At 43.6% G+C, this 16,395-nt stretch overlaps 1 protein-coding gene across 1 annotated transcript in view; it reads right to left on the reverse strand.

Moving 5' to 3' along the window:
* The window catches only part of UBE3D (ubiquitin protein ligase E3D), a 493,536-nt gene that overhangs the window by 182,475 nt on the left and 294,666 nt on the right, over positions 1–16,395 (reverse strand). Inside the window, exon 9 of the mRNA XM_063916895.1 lies at positions 4,528–4,666. Within this exon, the coding sequence (XP_063772965.1) occupies positions 4,528–4,666 (139 nt within the window). The remainder of the gene's footprint in view (positions 1–4,527; positions 4,667–16,395) is intronic.

Here is a 16,395-nt window from a genome sequence, read left to right on the forward strand (position 1 = left end):
TGGCTTGCTGCATATCTCATCGGGTCATGCCGCAATTCCTACAAAGAGACCAGGAAATATCCATCTTCTGACAAAGGTCCTGGCTTTCGCATTCCTCTACAACAGAGGTGACACACCTACATTTTGGGAAACAGAGGCTGTTGCCACCTCTTCCCTGCCAGCAAACGGCAGCAGACTGTCATTCACTAACAGTCTGCAAACGTAGTATGTCCAATGATGCAGGACCTGTACTGCACATGCTATGTGCTATGTGTCGCACTTCCAACCACAACTGAAAGGCCTGACATTTCTTCAAAATCAATGGGGAAATGGGGAGGAGAAATTAACATCTTAAAACCTAGAGGGACTATCTGCTACAAGCGGTTCCTTCACTCCCTCTCTCCCTTGCGTTTGGATCTCCATAATTATATTCTTGCTGGCCGTAAGTTTCACAAGGCCACCACCAGGTCGGAGATAGTTGTTATTCATAAAGAAGGACGCGACCCCTCCCTATGTGCCAATTATAGGCCAATTTTGCTTTTAAACATAGATCTAAAAATCTTTGCTAAAATACTAGCATTGCGCCTTACGCTTGTTATCCCCTCTCTAGTCCACCTGAATCGGGTTGGCTTTTTCCCTGGCCGCCAAGCGTTTGACAATACGCGTAAACTTATAGACTTGATTCATGTGGCCAATGTAGGATTGACTCCCACCCTGGTGATGGCCTTGGATGTAGAAAAGGCCTTTGACAGAGTTGACTGATCTTTTATGCACTCCACCTTACAGGCCTTCGGCTTCAAAGACAACTTTATACATGGAGTTTCATCACTATACTATAACCCTTCCGCCCTTGTTTTAGCAAATGGCATTGCTTCTCCTACGTTTAGCATTTTAAATGGCACCAGGCAGGGCTGCCCACTTTCGCCCCTCCTTTTTGCTTTAACTATGGAACCCCTTGCGGCTAGACTACGTTGCTACCCCAACATCTCGGCCGTTCAGGTTGGTTCAACAAACCACAAAGTCGCTCTTTATGCAGACGATGTTATTCTTACCATAACTCGACCTGTTTCTTCCCTCCCAGTAATTTTGGATGAAATTTGTGCTTATGGACAACTATCAAATTTTAAAATTAACTCAGATAAGACTGAAGTTCTTCCCTTTCATCGGAGAACTCAGTCTCTGAAATATTTGGGAATACATCTCACTAGCTTCTATGATAAGTTGTTTGATGCAAACGTGCAAACCCCCCCCCCCATTGGAGAAAGTACGTTGTGTGACCTCAATTCTTGGAACAGGCATTTCACATCATGGACTGGCCGCATTAACGCCATTAAAATGACTATTCTTCCGAGATTACTTTATCTCTTCCAAACACTTCTAGTTAGAGTCCCTTCCCTTTTCATGAAGACCCTTCAGCGTTTAGTCTCCAGGTTTATATGATCAGGTAAGAGACCAAAGTTTCGAGCTCTCTGTCTCCGTACAAAAAATGGAGGATTAGTCCTTCCAAATTTTCACAAATACTATCTAACAGCTCACCTCACTCAAGCGGTTCTTGCTCATGCTAATCCCCAACTAGAGGATGGGTTGAACTTGAGGCTCACATTATAAACTACCTTTCTCCCTACACACTCTACTGGATGTTACCTAAGAATTGCCCCCCCTAGTATCAATCTCTCCCCTACCCTTCGCTTCTCCGTGTCGATTTGGGATTATTGCAGTAGAACTTTCTCACTGGTCCAAAACCGCCGCTTTCTGACTCCCCTTTGGAACAATAATGAGTTCTTGCCCGGCCTGGATCCAAAATCCTTTTACTATTGAACTGATCATAATATAACATTTCTCCGCGATATAGCTCCTCTGCGGACTTTCCCTGAATTCTCTACTCTCCAAGATAGAATGGGTCTCCCTGCCAGATGCTTTCATCAATACCTTTAAATCCGCCACCTATTTACTTTAGTTTTGAGTAACCGTTCCTATCCAACCTTTACTTCTCTAGAAACATTTGGTCTTCGTCGATCTGAGTCTAAAGGCTTGATTGCCACTTTCTATACCTTATTGGTGGCCAATCGCCAACCTCCCAAAGAATCCTAAGAGTTGGCGTGGCAGAGGGACTTTGGGGAGACACTCGAGCTGGAAGAATGGGTTAAAATCCAAGAACTTGCTGCTAACACATCAATTTGTGTCAGGATCCGAGAAAACACTTTTAAGCGCCTATATCGATGGTATTTAGTTCCTTCCCACCTTCGAGCTATTTTAACTCAATCATGTTGGAGGGGTTGTGGACAAGAGGGAACCCTGGTGCACATATGGTGGAACTGCCCTAAGATAAAGCCCTTCTGGGTCATAGTACACCGTTTAATATCCAGTCTCACAAGCATCACACTCCCACCTTGCCTTTTTTACTCTATTCTTTCGCGCCCCATCCCTAACTGTGACAAAAATACCTCTGCTCTCATCAGACACGTTTTAAACACTGCTAATTGTGTAATTGCGGCAAACTGGAAGAAACCCAACCCTCCTTCCTCCGCAGTCCTGCAAACCTCAATTTGGCACACCTATCACCTTGAGAATATTACTAGCAAATTACATGAAATTACACATAGGTTTATTTGAATTTGGTCTCCTTGGCTTTCATATCATGGGACTAGTAATCGCAACCAATAGAAGCCGCTTGGATCAGTAGCATCAACAGACCCTTCCTTTTCCTCTCTCTTTCCCTATGCTAACACCCCTAACTTCCCTTTCCCTATTTCCTATGATCAGGCACACTGACATGCAGGGGGACGCCCAGCACAGGGCTAGCCCGCCCCGCATGTCAGTCCATGCCCCATCGCAGAAGTACAAAAGCATCGCACAGCGGCAATGCTTTTGTACTGGTAGAGTAGCTCCGCACCAGCGCAGCTCCTGCGCGCTGGCCAGGAGCTACTCAACGCTGCCCGGGTCGCAGCGGTTTGGCGATGCCGTTCCCGACCCCTCCCGCCCAGCGACCGCCTTTGCCTGTCAATCAGGCAGAGGCGATCGCTAGCTAAAGAGAGCCATTGGCTGTCTGGCATGCGCCGGCGCATGCGCAGTTCAGGCCTGATCGCTACTGTGCTAACTGGCACAACACTGATCAGGTCTGAATTAGCCCCTTTATCACTTGTATCATTTCATGCTGCTCTAAGTTACAGTATCCTCAGCCAGAAGAACAGTTACGTGAGGACACAGCTGTATAAGCAATACCTGAACTCTGTCACTGTTTGTCAAGAATATTGCAATGGTTATGAAATTCTTTTGGTGCATGTAATGATTATTTTTATCTTTTACTTGTAATTTGCCACAAATGGTCCACAGCACCAAACACAAGGGGATGAACAGAAAACACCTTAAGTACTGATCAGGGAATAACTAGTAATACACGGGATGTAGTTATAATGCCGGCTGTCTGGATTCCGGGGTTGAGGAGTGCGACGCTGGAATTCCGGCAGCCAACATATTGCTGGCGGTCGGAATGCCGACACCCCTCATAATTCCCACTCGGTTGGTGGGTCCACATCACTAACCAAGTGGGAATATAACCAGTTGCGAATGTAGTTCACCACCAGCCCGAAGTGTGGAGAGCGCTGCGTGCCTGAAAGGGGACTTGCTGCCTCACTGCTGGTATACCGGACGGGATACCGCTGTCGGTATACTAACAGACGGCATCCCGTTAGCCGGAATATAATCCCCATTCCATAATACAGAATACAAAATTATACAATGGCCAACGAAAACTGACGGAGTATAAACAAAATATAGCGTAACTGCAGCTACTGACAAGACGCTGAGGGGCAGATTTATTAAGCTCAGTGAAGTGATAAAGTGGAAGGTGATAAAGGACCAGCCAATCAGATCCTTACTGCCATGTCACAGGCTGGGTTTGAAAAATGACAGTTAGGAGCTGACTGGCTGGTCCTTTATCACCTTCAACTTTATCACTTCACCGAGCTTTATAAATCAGTGCCTGAGTTAGGCTAAGTTATGAGAACACATCTGTATCAATCATGACAAAATTACTTCCTATTAGAAGGACAATGAAGGACTCCAACAGAATTTCCAGTTCTAAAAGTGAGCTCATTTCAACAAATGCTACATTTTGTAAATAGTGTGTATACAGTGTGTTGTGTAAATATTTTAATGTGTGTTTGTTTTTTATTCCGGAAAGTACGGACATGGTGTGGGCTTGAGTCCAGGCTGTACGCAAAATCCGAATACGGCCACATGTCATGATTTTTAGCAAAGTGAGCATGTGCCACAGCAGACATGCGTATCTTAGGCCAACTATGAGCTATTCTGCGTTGGACTCTTTTCAGTTGCTTACCGCCAATGGCAAAATAGGCGTTACTATATTGCAACTGGGCGTTTGCACGTACAGTAACATAAGTGTATAGTGGGCGTCTTGTGATGTATAGCCAGATTCTGACTACCTGACAACAGCAGTGTGCAAAGCATATTCTACTACAATCCATGTTAAACACTTGTACAGTGAAAGCTATGACAATAGTTAAATATAACAATGGATTGATTTACCTGCCAGTTGTTCATGAAACGAAAGGACTGAGGCAAGGCAGCATTGTTGAGAGAGAGCAGCAAGATAAGTTCTAAGCAGGTACTTGATGGGAACGTCAGCACATGAGCCCCAGTTTCATTCATCCATTTATCCACAAGCCTGGAAGGGACACACATTTTCATTAATTGCAACATCATGCTAAGTTAGCAGCAATCAAAGGAACTTTTTATGATGCTCGTCATTATCAAGCTTCATTAGTAACACCATAAATTGATTAGAGGAACTTAGCTCACAAATGACTTTTTAATATGTTCTCGTAGATAAAACAATTTAAGTTTGCATCGCAGTGCATTTGAAAATATTAAGTTTTTATTATGTTTGAGGCTTATTAGTGCTATTGCTTTACTTTCCTCTCGTGTCCCCTTAATATCATAGTGAGAGACTAGCAATCATTAAATGGTCAGACTTCAATTTCTGCATTTTGTTTTTATTAAAACCACAGTCTATCTTGATAATTCCATGACAAATATTAGAATCATGCTATCAGTCAGTCCATATTACTGCATTATCTACATCAAGTGACCTGGATATAATAGTGGTAAATAAAAAATAATGTCCACATCACCAAGGGGACAATAAATAAATTCTGTTAAATCCCAATGACAGGCCATATACTTTTTCAGGGCAAACTTAAACCATCCTAGGAATGCCCAGAGAAACACAACACTCAACAAAGCTGCACCTGCACACCAATGTTCATTTTTTCCACCATTATAAAGTGAATAGAGGCTGGGATGTATTATGGATTCTGGACAGGTGTATGGTGTCTCTATCCACTGCTTGTATATCAGTCAAGAAACGGAGGAGAAAAAAAAGGATGGATTATACAGGAGGGCTTGGGGGAGAATTAATAAAAGGGAGAGAGGAGACTAGTGGTGGAAAATTAATTATAAGAGAGGGTGTTTGGGGAAAATGAGTTCTTATTTAAATGTATATTTTAAGGCTAACGTCAGAAGTTGTTGAAAAACAACATTACTAGGCTACAATAAGGGGTGAAGAGAGGTGAAAGGAGGGATAGAGAAAGTGGGGGAGGGTAATGGGAAAGGGGGAGAGAATGACCACTTGCATCTAATGGAAAATAAAGTTTAGATTTTGAAAAAAAACAAGAAAATATTTGGGAGACCAAAATGTAAACCTGCATGAAATATCTCGGTGGCCAACACCCAAAAAATAGTACTGGGATCTTTTTTCTTTAAAAAAAAACCTTTTTCAAGTCCGACATTTTACGGTTTCACATCTGACACAGCTTAAACAGGAAATATGGCATTACTTTAAAACACATTTCAGTTGTTTTATTATTTCAATGGCACTGTCACCAACTATAGGAAACCAATTAAAAGAGAAGAAAACAAGACTTTTTTTTTTCCAAACTCAGCCTCTAGGATTCTGTTTCAGTTGAATGATTTGTGTTACATTTAAACTTGCAAGCATGAATAAAAATGTTTCTGTTCATCCAACAAGTAACTATGAAGTGTCTAAGGCTATTCATAAAATATCACGTGTCTTGTGCCCAATCTTTAATCCACTACCAGGTGAATGCAACATACAGTAAACATCATTTTGCATAGAATAATTAATCCCTTTGGGGAACGTGTCCACAATATACACTGTATTCATTGCAAGCAATGGAATAGACCATGCATAAAAATATGCCAATTATTACAATATATATATAGCAGAAATGATTGACAAAAGCTGAAAAAACATTTTCATAAAATTGTCACTTGTTCTGTACGTTATCCCTCCTTTAAAACATTATAGACACATCCACATTTCTTAGAACCCAAAGCGTATCTGTTAATAGCACAAAATACTGATATGATAAAGCATGTCAGTTATGCTTATGGTGGCATCACTTACAAAAAACAAGGGCCTGCGATTCCGAACGATACACGACTGATACAAGATGAAGTACCATTTACTGCAACAATTTCTGCTTTAATCAGCAATTCAGGAGGGCTGAAATCTATACAATGCTCCATTTTAAGGTTTTATTTGATCTTTGCTCCTAGATCAGTTTAATCTTAAATATAAAATTAATTGGTCGGTTTGTTTGTCTGTCCGGTTATGCATTCGGCCTCCGAATGGGATGAAACCAACGCAAGGTGGTCCAGTTGGATCCTGGACAGGTTTTAGGGGGCTAAGGTCCGGTTGGAACTGCCGTGGGTGTACGCTGACCCAGTGAACATGTTCTGAGCCTTCCACTGGATGGATTTGGACAAAACTTCACAGAGTGGTAACATTGAGGTCCGGGTTTCACCTCCTGTTAGTGTTCACTAGGCAGAACTCTGACCCGGTGAGCCTGTTCTGGGCCTTGCGCAGGATGGATTTGGATGAAAAGTTCACAGTGATAACATTGGCCCAAGAAGACATACTAAAGAGCTGAGGTCCTGGTCGGACCTCCTGTTGGTGTATGACAGACAGAACTTTGACACAGGGAGCCTGTTCCGGACGTTCCACTGGATATATTTGGATGAAAACTTGGACAGAAATTACCATAAATCAATTAACTAAAATATCTGGCAAAAATAGACGTGGGATGACAAAACATAATTGTGTAGCCAAAAGCCTTGGAATAGCAACATTGATAACAAAAGGAAAACTTTAAACTCTTCTCACAATATAAAAGTGATTAGAAAACTGAACAGAAAGGAAAGCTGGGGATTAGATCTACTGTCGACACACCTTCCCCACACCCAAAAACAAAACACTGGGAAGCCACTTCATGGATTTGTTGGAAAAGCTGCTAAGCTGATAATTATTTTTAGAATGTTGACAGTTACATCCAACTCACTGATAACATAATAATTTGAAGATTTAAATCGGGCAACGGCGGACACTTCAGCTGGTTTGTGAATATAAATCATCAACCATGAGAGAGTAATGTCAGCCTTTGCTTGGGAAACATTTAATGATGGCAAAACAGGAGTAAATTAATAAAAATATCTCAACATTGAACTACAGAATAAGCCATACAAAATCAATCTAATATGTAAGAAGGGAAAACTTAGTGTACCTATGAGTTATCTACCAAGAGTTGCCACGTCTTGCAAGTGCCATTTTACAACAACCTGCCTAAGTTTCCGGAGGCACGTAAAATGGTCACCCTTGGTAAGAGCATTGTGATTACCAGAATATGGGCTCGGCAGTTTTAATATCACTAGAACAAAGGGTCTACATTTTAAGTGTGGCCACAAGAACATGAGCTCTTTACATTTTTACAGTAGATTCCAGAACAATGACTTTGCATCTTTACTGTGATCACCAGAACATGGACACTGCATTTTTACTGTGGTCATCTGAGCATAGGCACTGCATCTTTACTGTTGTCACCTTGGGCTCTACATTGTACTTGGACTACATGAACACGAGCTCTGCTTTATACCTTAATCACCATAAGTGTGCCCTGCACTGTACAATGGTGGCTAAAATCGGTTATCACCAGAACATGGGCACTGCATTATATTGTAGTCAGTATAATCAGTTATTGCCAGAATAGTGCTCTACATTGTGGTATACAGAATCTATTGTCACTAGAACTTCAGTTATACATTTTACTGTGGTCAAAGAACTCTGCATTTTACTGTGACTACCACAATCTGTTGTCATCAGAAAATGAGCTCTGCATTGTACAGTATTCAAGAAACCACCAGAATAGTGCTCTACATTCTACTGTTTATCAAAACAGGTCCATGCACAATATTAACTTTTTTGTTGTTGCCCATACTGTGTTTTACTAGTTTACTGTATCATGCTCCATATTAAACATGAGGAATGGATTATATGTTTTTAACCTCGCAGTGCTCATTCAAAATTACTCACTTTCACAATGCAATAAATAGGTCTCTTTTACCATATAATAAATTAAAACTATTTGCACTGCCAAATGGACTGTTTCATATATGCAAAGTACATCAGGGATTTTATTTTATTTTCATTGTATAAAAGCCATATTTGCTGTATTCAAGTTCTGCCTGGACCCCTCAGCAGAGCTGTGCCATAATGTCTTGTAAACCGACACAAGATTGTCTGTTAAACTGTAATAACAGTTGGAGCGGTTCCGTGATGGAAGTATGTGTTTATGCATTCTATACAGGGTGACAAATCGGCGGTAAATGTACTGACCACCAATAAAACATTTTAATATGAATAAGTGGAGAAAAAAAATAATGGTCTGTCAAAATTATATCCCACTTCTGGCCACTGTAACAGCTGCCAAATGACCTGAAACATTGTAACTGGAGATACAAACATTTTTCAGTGCTAACCAACTGCACAATAACATATTTATTCTTATTCTCCTGTCTATGCTAATATTTATTGAAGGAGTATTTGAAATGCAAACGATGTCTCAGATTCTGCATCTAGTTCTATACATTTTTAAACACCATGTTAAACTGTTTGAAAACAGACGCTAGGTATCAAAAATCGGTCCGTAAATATTTTTCATAATGTTGGCACACTACAGTGGGAAGACAAGGTCTGGTAAGCCAGTCATACAGTACATTTAGCTGCTTTTACAGCAAAATCAACACTTATAGCTGTAAGTGACAGCCATACACGTAATAAACAGAGATGTGTGCTAAGCACTGGCACTGAGGGTGCTGCTGTTTGATAAGCTTTGTGTACAGCAACAGAACAAAACCCAAACTGAAGGTGGGAAATTGGCTTTGTAATATGAGACGTAATACACGAAAATGTGCTGGACAAAACCTATACATAAATAAATTATTATAATGAAATTTCTTCAGCAAGCCACCTATTGATTTGGAAAAACACATCCAGCTTCACAAGCTAAAAATAAAACCTCGCCTTTTCTAAGTCTTGTTCAAAGCATGTACTAATGAAATATTCAGCAGACACTGGAAGAAAGACCAAAACAAAACTCCCAATCTCAGCACGCAAAATGGATTTTTCTATTTACAAAAGAAAGAACTCCTCCTCTATATTTATATCGCTTTTCTTTCTTTACATTCTTTTCCCAAGTCATCACTGTGGAATGTAATGGAGAAGACTATATAATCTGTCTCAGACAAAATAAAAATGCTTAGCAGCAGGGCTGTGCTTCATTACAGAATTGCATTAAACCATGTACAATAAAAAGCGTTGTAGTTGACCTCACAAACTTAGGGTCTGGGACTCCAGGTCGACACGAAAAAGGTCAACACACCTTAGGTCGACATGGAAAAAGGTCGACATGCGTTTTTAAATGATTTTTTTTGGTGTCGTTTTCTTCGTAGACTGACCGGGAACCCCAATTAGTGCACCGCTTTGCTCGCCATGCTTTGGGCAAGGTGCCTTGCTCTGCTCGGCACAGATTACCGTTCCCAATCGTAGTCCACGTGGATCGTAAAGTATGAAAAAGTAAAAAAAAATGAGGGAAAAAAAATGAAAAAATCATGTCTACCTTGTTCAGTTCGACCTTTTGTCCATGTCGACCTAAGGTGTGTCGACCTTTTTGTTGTCGACCTGGAGTCCGGATACCACAAACTTACTGTATAACTCTCTCTCTGCCATCCCTCCGCAAGATGGGGTGGTCTTCAGTTTGCCGGCTGTCGGGATCCCGGCGCACAGTATACCGACCCCCCTGGAGGGAGAATAAATAGCGCACCGTGCCCGCAGCTTGGCACAGCGAGCCCGCAAGGGGCTCATTTGTGCTCACCACGCTGTCGGTATGCCGGCGGTTGGGATTCCGGCACCGATATGCTGGTCGCCGGGAGCTCGGCCGCCGGCATACCATACTACACCCGCAAGATGGTATATTTTGACTACAGTATGTTCATGTGCATTCCTTCAACAGTCCAAACAAATATGCTGAGCGTAAGCTCCACTGAGTGTGAGTGATGGAGCATTCTCAGTAAAGCATTTTATGTCGGCATTGTATATAAATGTTAATAAAATAAATGGGTAAAAAGCAACAAGAGTAAAAGCTACCCCATTCCTTCAGATAAAAAGTTTTAGCAAAACCCATTTTGGAAAAGACCTATACTTGTTCCTGCTAGGAATAAATGCTACATATATCAATGATGTTAGTCATAGTATGTGAACATGGAGATAAACTGAAAAACAGCATTGCGTAGTGTGCTATATCATCTCCTGACTATTCCTAGTAAGGCAATCAATTTTTTTTATTTATTTATTTATTTTTTCTCATTTAGCACATAAGGCAGCATGTGGACATATAGAGCATTGTAAATGCAAGGTAATTACTGATTCCAGTAAGTGAAAAGTTAACATATTTATGTTTTGATAACATCTATTGCTTTTGTGTTCCTGTCAATTCAATTACTATTGCAGTGAACCACAACTCACTAACGACTGTCGTAAGCAAAAGAACATTTAGCAAAAGGAAGCATGCTGTGATCATATTTCAAGTACTGTACAGTACATCCAAGATAGTGGTCAATTATATCATTATGGTGACCCAGGAGGAAAGCAGGTGTCTGAGCACAAGATAAATGACATGCACCATGGTAGCGGAGAAAGATTCCAGCTCAATTTGTGCCAGACAATTAACTATTCCAAACACTGAATTAATGTTTTGGGTTTTTTGCATTAGCTTTCTGCTCTGCATTTCTATATGGATTACTTTCTGACACAGAATTTCCTCAAATGTAAACCACCTACAAATACCTAGAGAAGCGACCTGCCAGTATAGAAGAATAAAAAGGTACAATATCCCAATTACTACAGTTTTAGCCATAACCAGTAAACCCTTAATAAACAAAGGGGTTCCCACCTGCTCTGTAATCATATATCTACTCCTGTCCGTCTGCTCTCATTTTTAATCAAAGTCACAACAGGGAGTAAATCTTTATCTGGACAGGCAATTCATGCCAGAAAGGGGGCCGGATATGGCACAACTGCATTAATGTTGGCCTGCAATGTATAGGAACAGTCACTAACAATAACCACTAAACGTGAGGAGCATATACTGCTTATACTGTGGGCCGGATGCAATCAGGATCAAATAAAATAGAAAACAAAACTAAGCACTTTGCTCCTGGGACAAAATATGTTGCAATGCAAGGATTGCAGTTGCAATTACGGGTCCTGATTCAGAGGTGAGATCAGTTGCATTTGCTAATGCTGCAGCTGCACTTATTTGTACTGAGACACCCATCGGTGGTGTCTCCGATCAGTCACTTGTGTACAAAGACCCACTATCGGACCTCTGATGAACTAAGCCCCCAGAGCCTTTACAACTTTCTGAGACACTCCCCTAAAATGGTCACGACATGACTGTGTTCGACTCACCAGCTTCTATTAGCTCCCACAAACACTTACTGTCAATAAAACTGCATGCAAATTTACAACAGGAAGCATGCGCAACTGCAACTCAGACGCACGCACAGTACAACTGCACAAATACTGGCATTGTGAACACTTTGCATCCACCTCTGAAAAAGTCCCCATGTTTTTTTTTCATTCAGTTGAAAATATTAATGCTGGGCAGCTCTGTTTTTACACGGAAAAGTAGAATCAAGTTAGGACACGCCCTTGACAAATATAAGCACAAAAAAAATACTAAGCATCTGGTTCTAAATCCTGGCGGTTTTGTGGTAGTTTTGCAACCAGCCGGGATTTACAACTAGATGCTTACCAAGAAAATACACGTTAGAATAAAATAAAAAAGAAACAAATATCAATGCACCATCAATGTTTTAAACCATGGAATAGAATGAAAAAATAAGAATTTACTCACCGGTAATGCTATTTCTCGTAGTCCGTAGTGGATGCTGGGGACTCCGTAAGGACCATGGGGAATAGACGGGCTCCGCAGGAGACTGGGCACTCTAAAAGAAAGATTAGGTACTATCTGGTGTGCACTGGCTCCTCCCTCTATGCCCCTCCTCCAGACCTCAGTTAGGGAAACTGTGCCCGGAAGAGCTGACACTACAAGGAAAGGATTAGGAATCCAGGGTAAGACTCATACCAGCCACACCAATCCCACCGTATAACTTGTGATAACCATACCCAGTTAACAGTATGAACAACAACTGAGCCTCAATCAACGGATGGCTCATAACAATAACCCTTTAGTAAGCAATAACTATATACATGTATTGCAGAAGAAGTCCGCACTTGGGACGGTCGCCCAGCATCCACTACGGACTACGAGAAATAGAATTACCGGTGAGTAAATTCTTATTTTCTCTAACGTCCTAGTGGATGCTGGGGACTCCGTAAGGACCATGGGGATTATACCAAAGCTCCCAAACGGGCGGGAGAGTGCGGACGACTCTGCAGCACCGAATGAGCAAACTCAAGGTCCTCCTCAGCCAGGGTATCAAACTTGTAGAACTTAGCAAATGTGTTTGAACCCGACCAAGTAGCAGCTCGGCAAAGCTGTAAAGCAGAGACCCCTCGGGCAGCCGCCCAAGAAGAGCCCACCTTCCTTGTGGAACGGCTTTTACTGATTTTGGATGCGGCAATCCAGCCGCAGAGTGAGCCAGCTGAATCGTGCTACAGATCCAGCGAGCAATAGTCTGCTTCGAAGCAGGAGCGCCAACCTTGTTGGCTGCATACAGAATAAACAGCGAGTCAGACTTTCTGACTCCCGCCGTTCTGGAAATATAAATTTTCAAAGCCCGGACTACGTCCAGCAACTTGGAATCCTCCAAGTCCCTAGTAGCCGCAGGCACCACAATAGGTTGGTTCAAATGAAACGATGATACCACCCTAGGGAGAAATTGGGGACGAGTCCTCAATTCTGCCCTGTCCATATGGAAGATCAGATAGGGGCTTTTCCATGACAAAGCCGCCAATTCTGACACACGCCTAGCCGAAGCTAAGGCCAATAGCATGACCACTTTCCACGTGAGATATTTTAGCTCCACGGTCTTAAGTGGCTAAAACCAGTGGGATTTCAGGAAATCCAACACAACGTTAAGATCCCAAGGTGCCACTGGAGGCACAAAAGGAGGCTGAATATGCAGCACTCCCTTTACAAACGTCTGAACCTCAGGCAGTGAAGCCAGTTCTTTTTTAAAGAAAATGGATAGGGCAGAGATCTGAACCTTTATGGACCCTAATTTGAGGCCCATAGTCACACCTGACTGTAGGAAATGCAGAAAACGACCCAACTGGAAGTCCTCTGTAGGAGCCTTCCTGGCCTCACACCAAGCAACATATTTCCGCCATATGCGGTGATAATGCTTTGCTGTCACATCCTTCCTAGCTCTTATCAGCGTAGGAATGACTTCATCCGGTATACCCTTTTCCGCTAGGATCCGGCGTTCAACCGCCATACCGTCAAACGCAGCCGCGGTAAGTCTTGGAACAGACAGGGCCCCTGCTGCAACAGGTCCTGTCTGAGAGGCAGAGGCCATGGGTCCTCTGTGACCATCTCTTGAAGTTCTGGGTACCAAGTCCTTCTTGGCCAATCCGGAACAATGAGTATCGTTCTCACTCCTCTTTTTCTTACTATTCTCAGTACCTTGTGTATGAGAGGAAGAGGAGGAAACACATACACCGACTGGAACACCCACGGAGTTACCAGTGCGTCCACAGCTATCGCCTGAGGGTCCCTTGACCTGGCGCAATATTTTTTTAGCTTTTTGTTTAGGAGGGACACCATCATGTCCACCTGTGGCCGTTCCCACCGATTTGCAATCTGCACGAAGACTTCTTGATGACGTCCCCACTCTCCCGGGTGGAGGTCGTGCCTGCTGAGGAAGTCTGCTTCCCAGTTGTCCACTCCCGGAATGAACACTGCTGACAGTGCTTGTACGTGATTCTCCGCCCAACGAAGAATCCTTGTGGCTTCCGCCATTGCCACCCTGCTTCTTGTGCCGCCCTGTCGGTTTACATGGGCAACTGCCGTGATGGTGTCTGACTGAATCAGCACTGGTTGGTCTCGAAGCAGGGGCTCCGCTTGACTCAGGGCTTTGCATATGGCCCTTAATTCCAGTATGTTTATGTGCAGACGAGTCTCCTGACTTGACCACAGTCCCTGGAAGTTTCTTCCCTGAGTGACTGCCCCCCATCCGCGGAGGCTTGCATCCGTGGTCACCAGGACCCAGTCCTGTATGCCGAACCTGCGGCCCTCGAGAAGATGAGCACTCTGCAGCCACCACAGAAGAGACACCCTGGCCCTCGGGGACAGGGCGATCAGCTGATGCATCTGAAGATGCGATCCGGACCACTTGTCCAACAGATCCCACTGAAAGATCCTGGCATGGAACCTGCCGAAAGGAATGGCTTCGTATGACGCTACCATCTTTCCCAGGACTCGCGTGCAGTGATGCACCGACACCTGCTTTGGTTTCAGGAGATCCCGGACCATGATCACTAACTCCTGAGCCTTCTCCTCCGGGAGAAATACCTTCTTCTGTTCTGTGTCCAGAATCATGCCCAGGAAGGGCAGACGCGTCGTAGGAATCAGCTGCGACTTTGGAATATTCAGAATCCAGCCGTGCCGTAGCAACACTTCCTGAGAGTGCGCTACGCTGACCAACAACTGCTCTCTGGACCTCGCCTTTATGAGGAGATCGTCCAAGTACGGGATAACTGTAACTCCTTGCTTCCGGAGGAGTACCATCATCTCCGCCATTACCTTGGTAAAGACTCTCGGTGCCGTGGATAGACCAAACGGCAACGTCTGGAATTGGTAATGACAGTCCTGTACCACAAACCTGAGGTACTCCTGGTGAGGCGGATAAATGGGGACATGCAAGTACGCATCCTTGATGTCCAGAGATACCATAAAATCCCCCTCTTCCAGGCTGGCAATGACCGCTCTGAGCGATTCCATTTTGAACTTGAACTTTTTCATGTAAATGTTCAAGGATTTTAAATTTAGAATGGGTCTTACCGAACCGTCCGGTTTCGGTACCATAAACAGTGTGGAATAGTAACCCCTTCCCTGCTGAAGGGGGGGTACCATTATTATCACTTGCTGGAGGTACAGCTTGTGAATAGCCGTCAGGACTATCTCCCTCCCCGTGGGAGAAGCTGGCAAGGCGGATTTTAGGTAACGGTGAGGGGGCGTCACTTCGAATTCCAGCTTGTATCCCTGAGATACAATTTGTATAGCCCAAGGATCCACTTGTGAGCGAACCCACTGGTTGCAGAAAATTCAGAGACGCGCCCACACCGCTCCTGGCTCCGCCTGTGGAGCCCCAGCGTCATGCGGTGGACTTAGTGGAAGCAGGGGAGGACTTTTGTTCCTGAGAACTGGCTGCATGGTGCAGCTTCTTTCCTCTACCCCTGCCTCTGGCAAGAAAGGATGCACCTCTGACTCTCTTGCTTTTTTGAGAACGAAAGGACTGCATTTGGTAATACGGTGCTTTCTTAGGCTGTGAGGAAACCTGTGGCAAGAAAGTCGACTTTCCAGCTGTCGCTGTGGATACGAGGACCGAGAGACCGTCCCCAAACAATTCCTCACCCTTATAAGGCAAAACCTCCATGTGTTTTTTAGAGTCGGCATCCCCTGTCCATTGCCGAGTCCATAAGACCCTCCTGGCAGAAATGGACATTGCATTTATTCGAGAGCCCAGCAGGCAAATGTCCCTCTGGGCATCCCGCATATATAAGACGACATCTTTAATATGGCTAAGTGTTAGCAATACGGTATCCCTGTCCAGGGTATCCAACCCCTCTGACAGAGTATCTGTCCATGCTGCAACAGCACTGCACATCCAAGCTGAAGCAATAGCCGGTCTCAGTAGAGTACCAGAGTGTGTATACACAGACTTCAAGATACCTTCCTGCTTCCTATCCGCAGGTTCCTTTAGGGCGGCCGTATCCTGAGACGGCAGGGCCACTCTTTTAGATAAGCGCGTCAGGGCCTTGTCAACCCTAGGGGAGGATTCCCAGCGTAACCT

The sequence above is a fragment of the Pseudophryne corroboree genome, chromosome 4 (genome assembly GCF_028390025.1).
Source record: "Pseudophryne corroboree isolate aPseCor3 chromosome 4, aPseCor3.hap2, whole genome shotgun sequence".
In the NCBI taxonomy this organism is placed as follows: Eukaryota; Metazoa; Chordata; class Amphibia; order Anura; family Myobatrachidae; genus Pseudophryne; species Pseudophryne corroboree.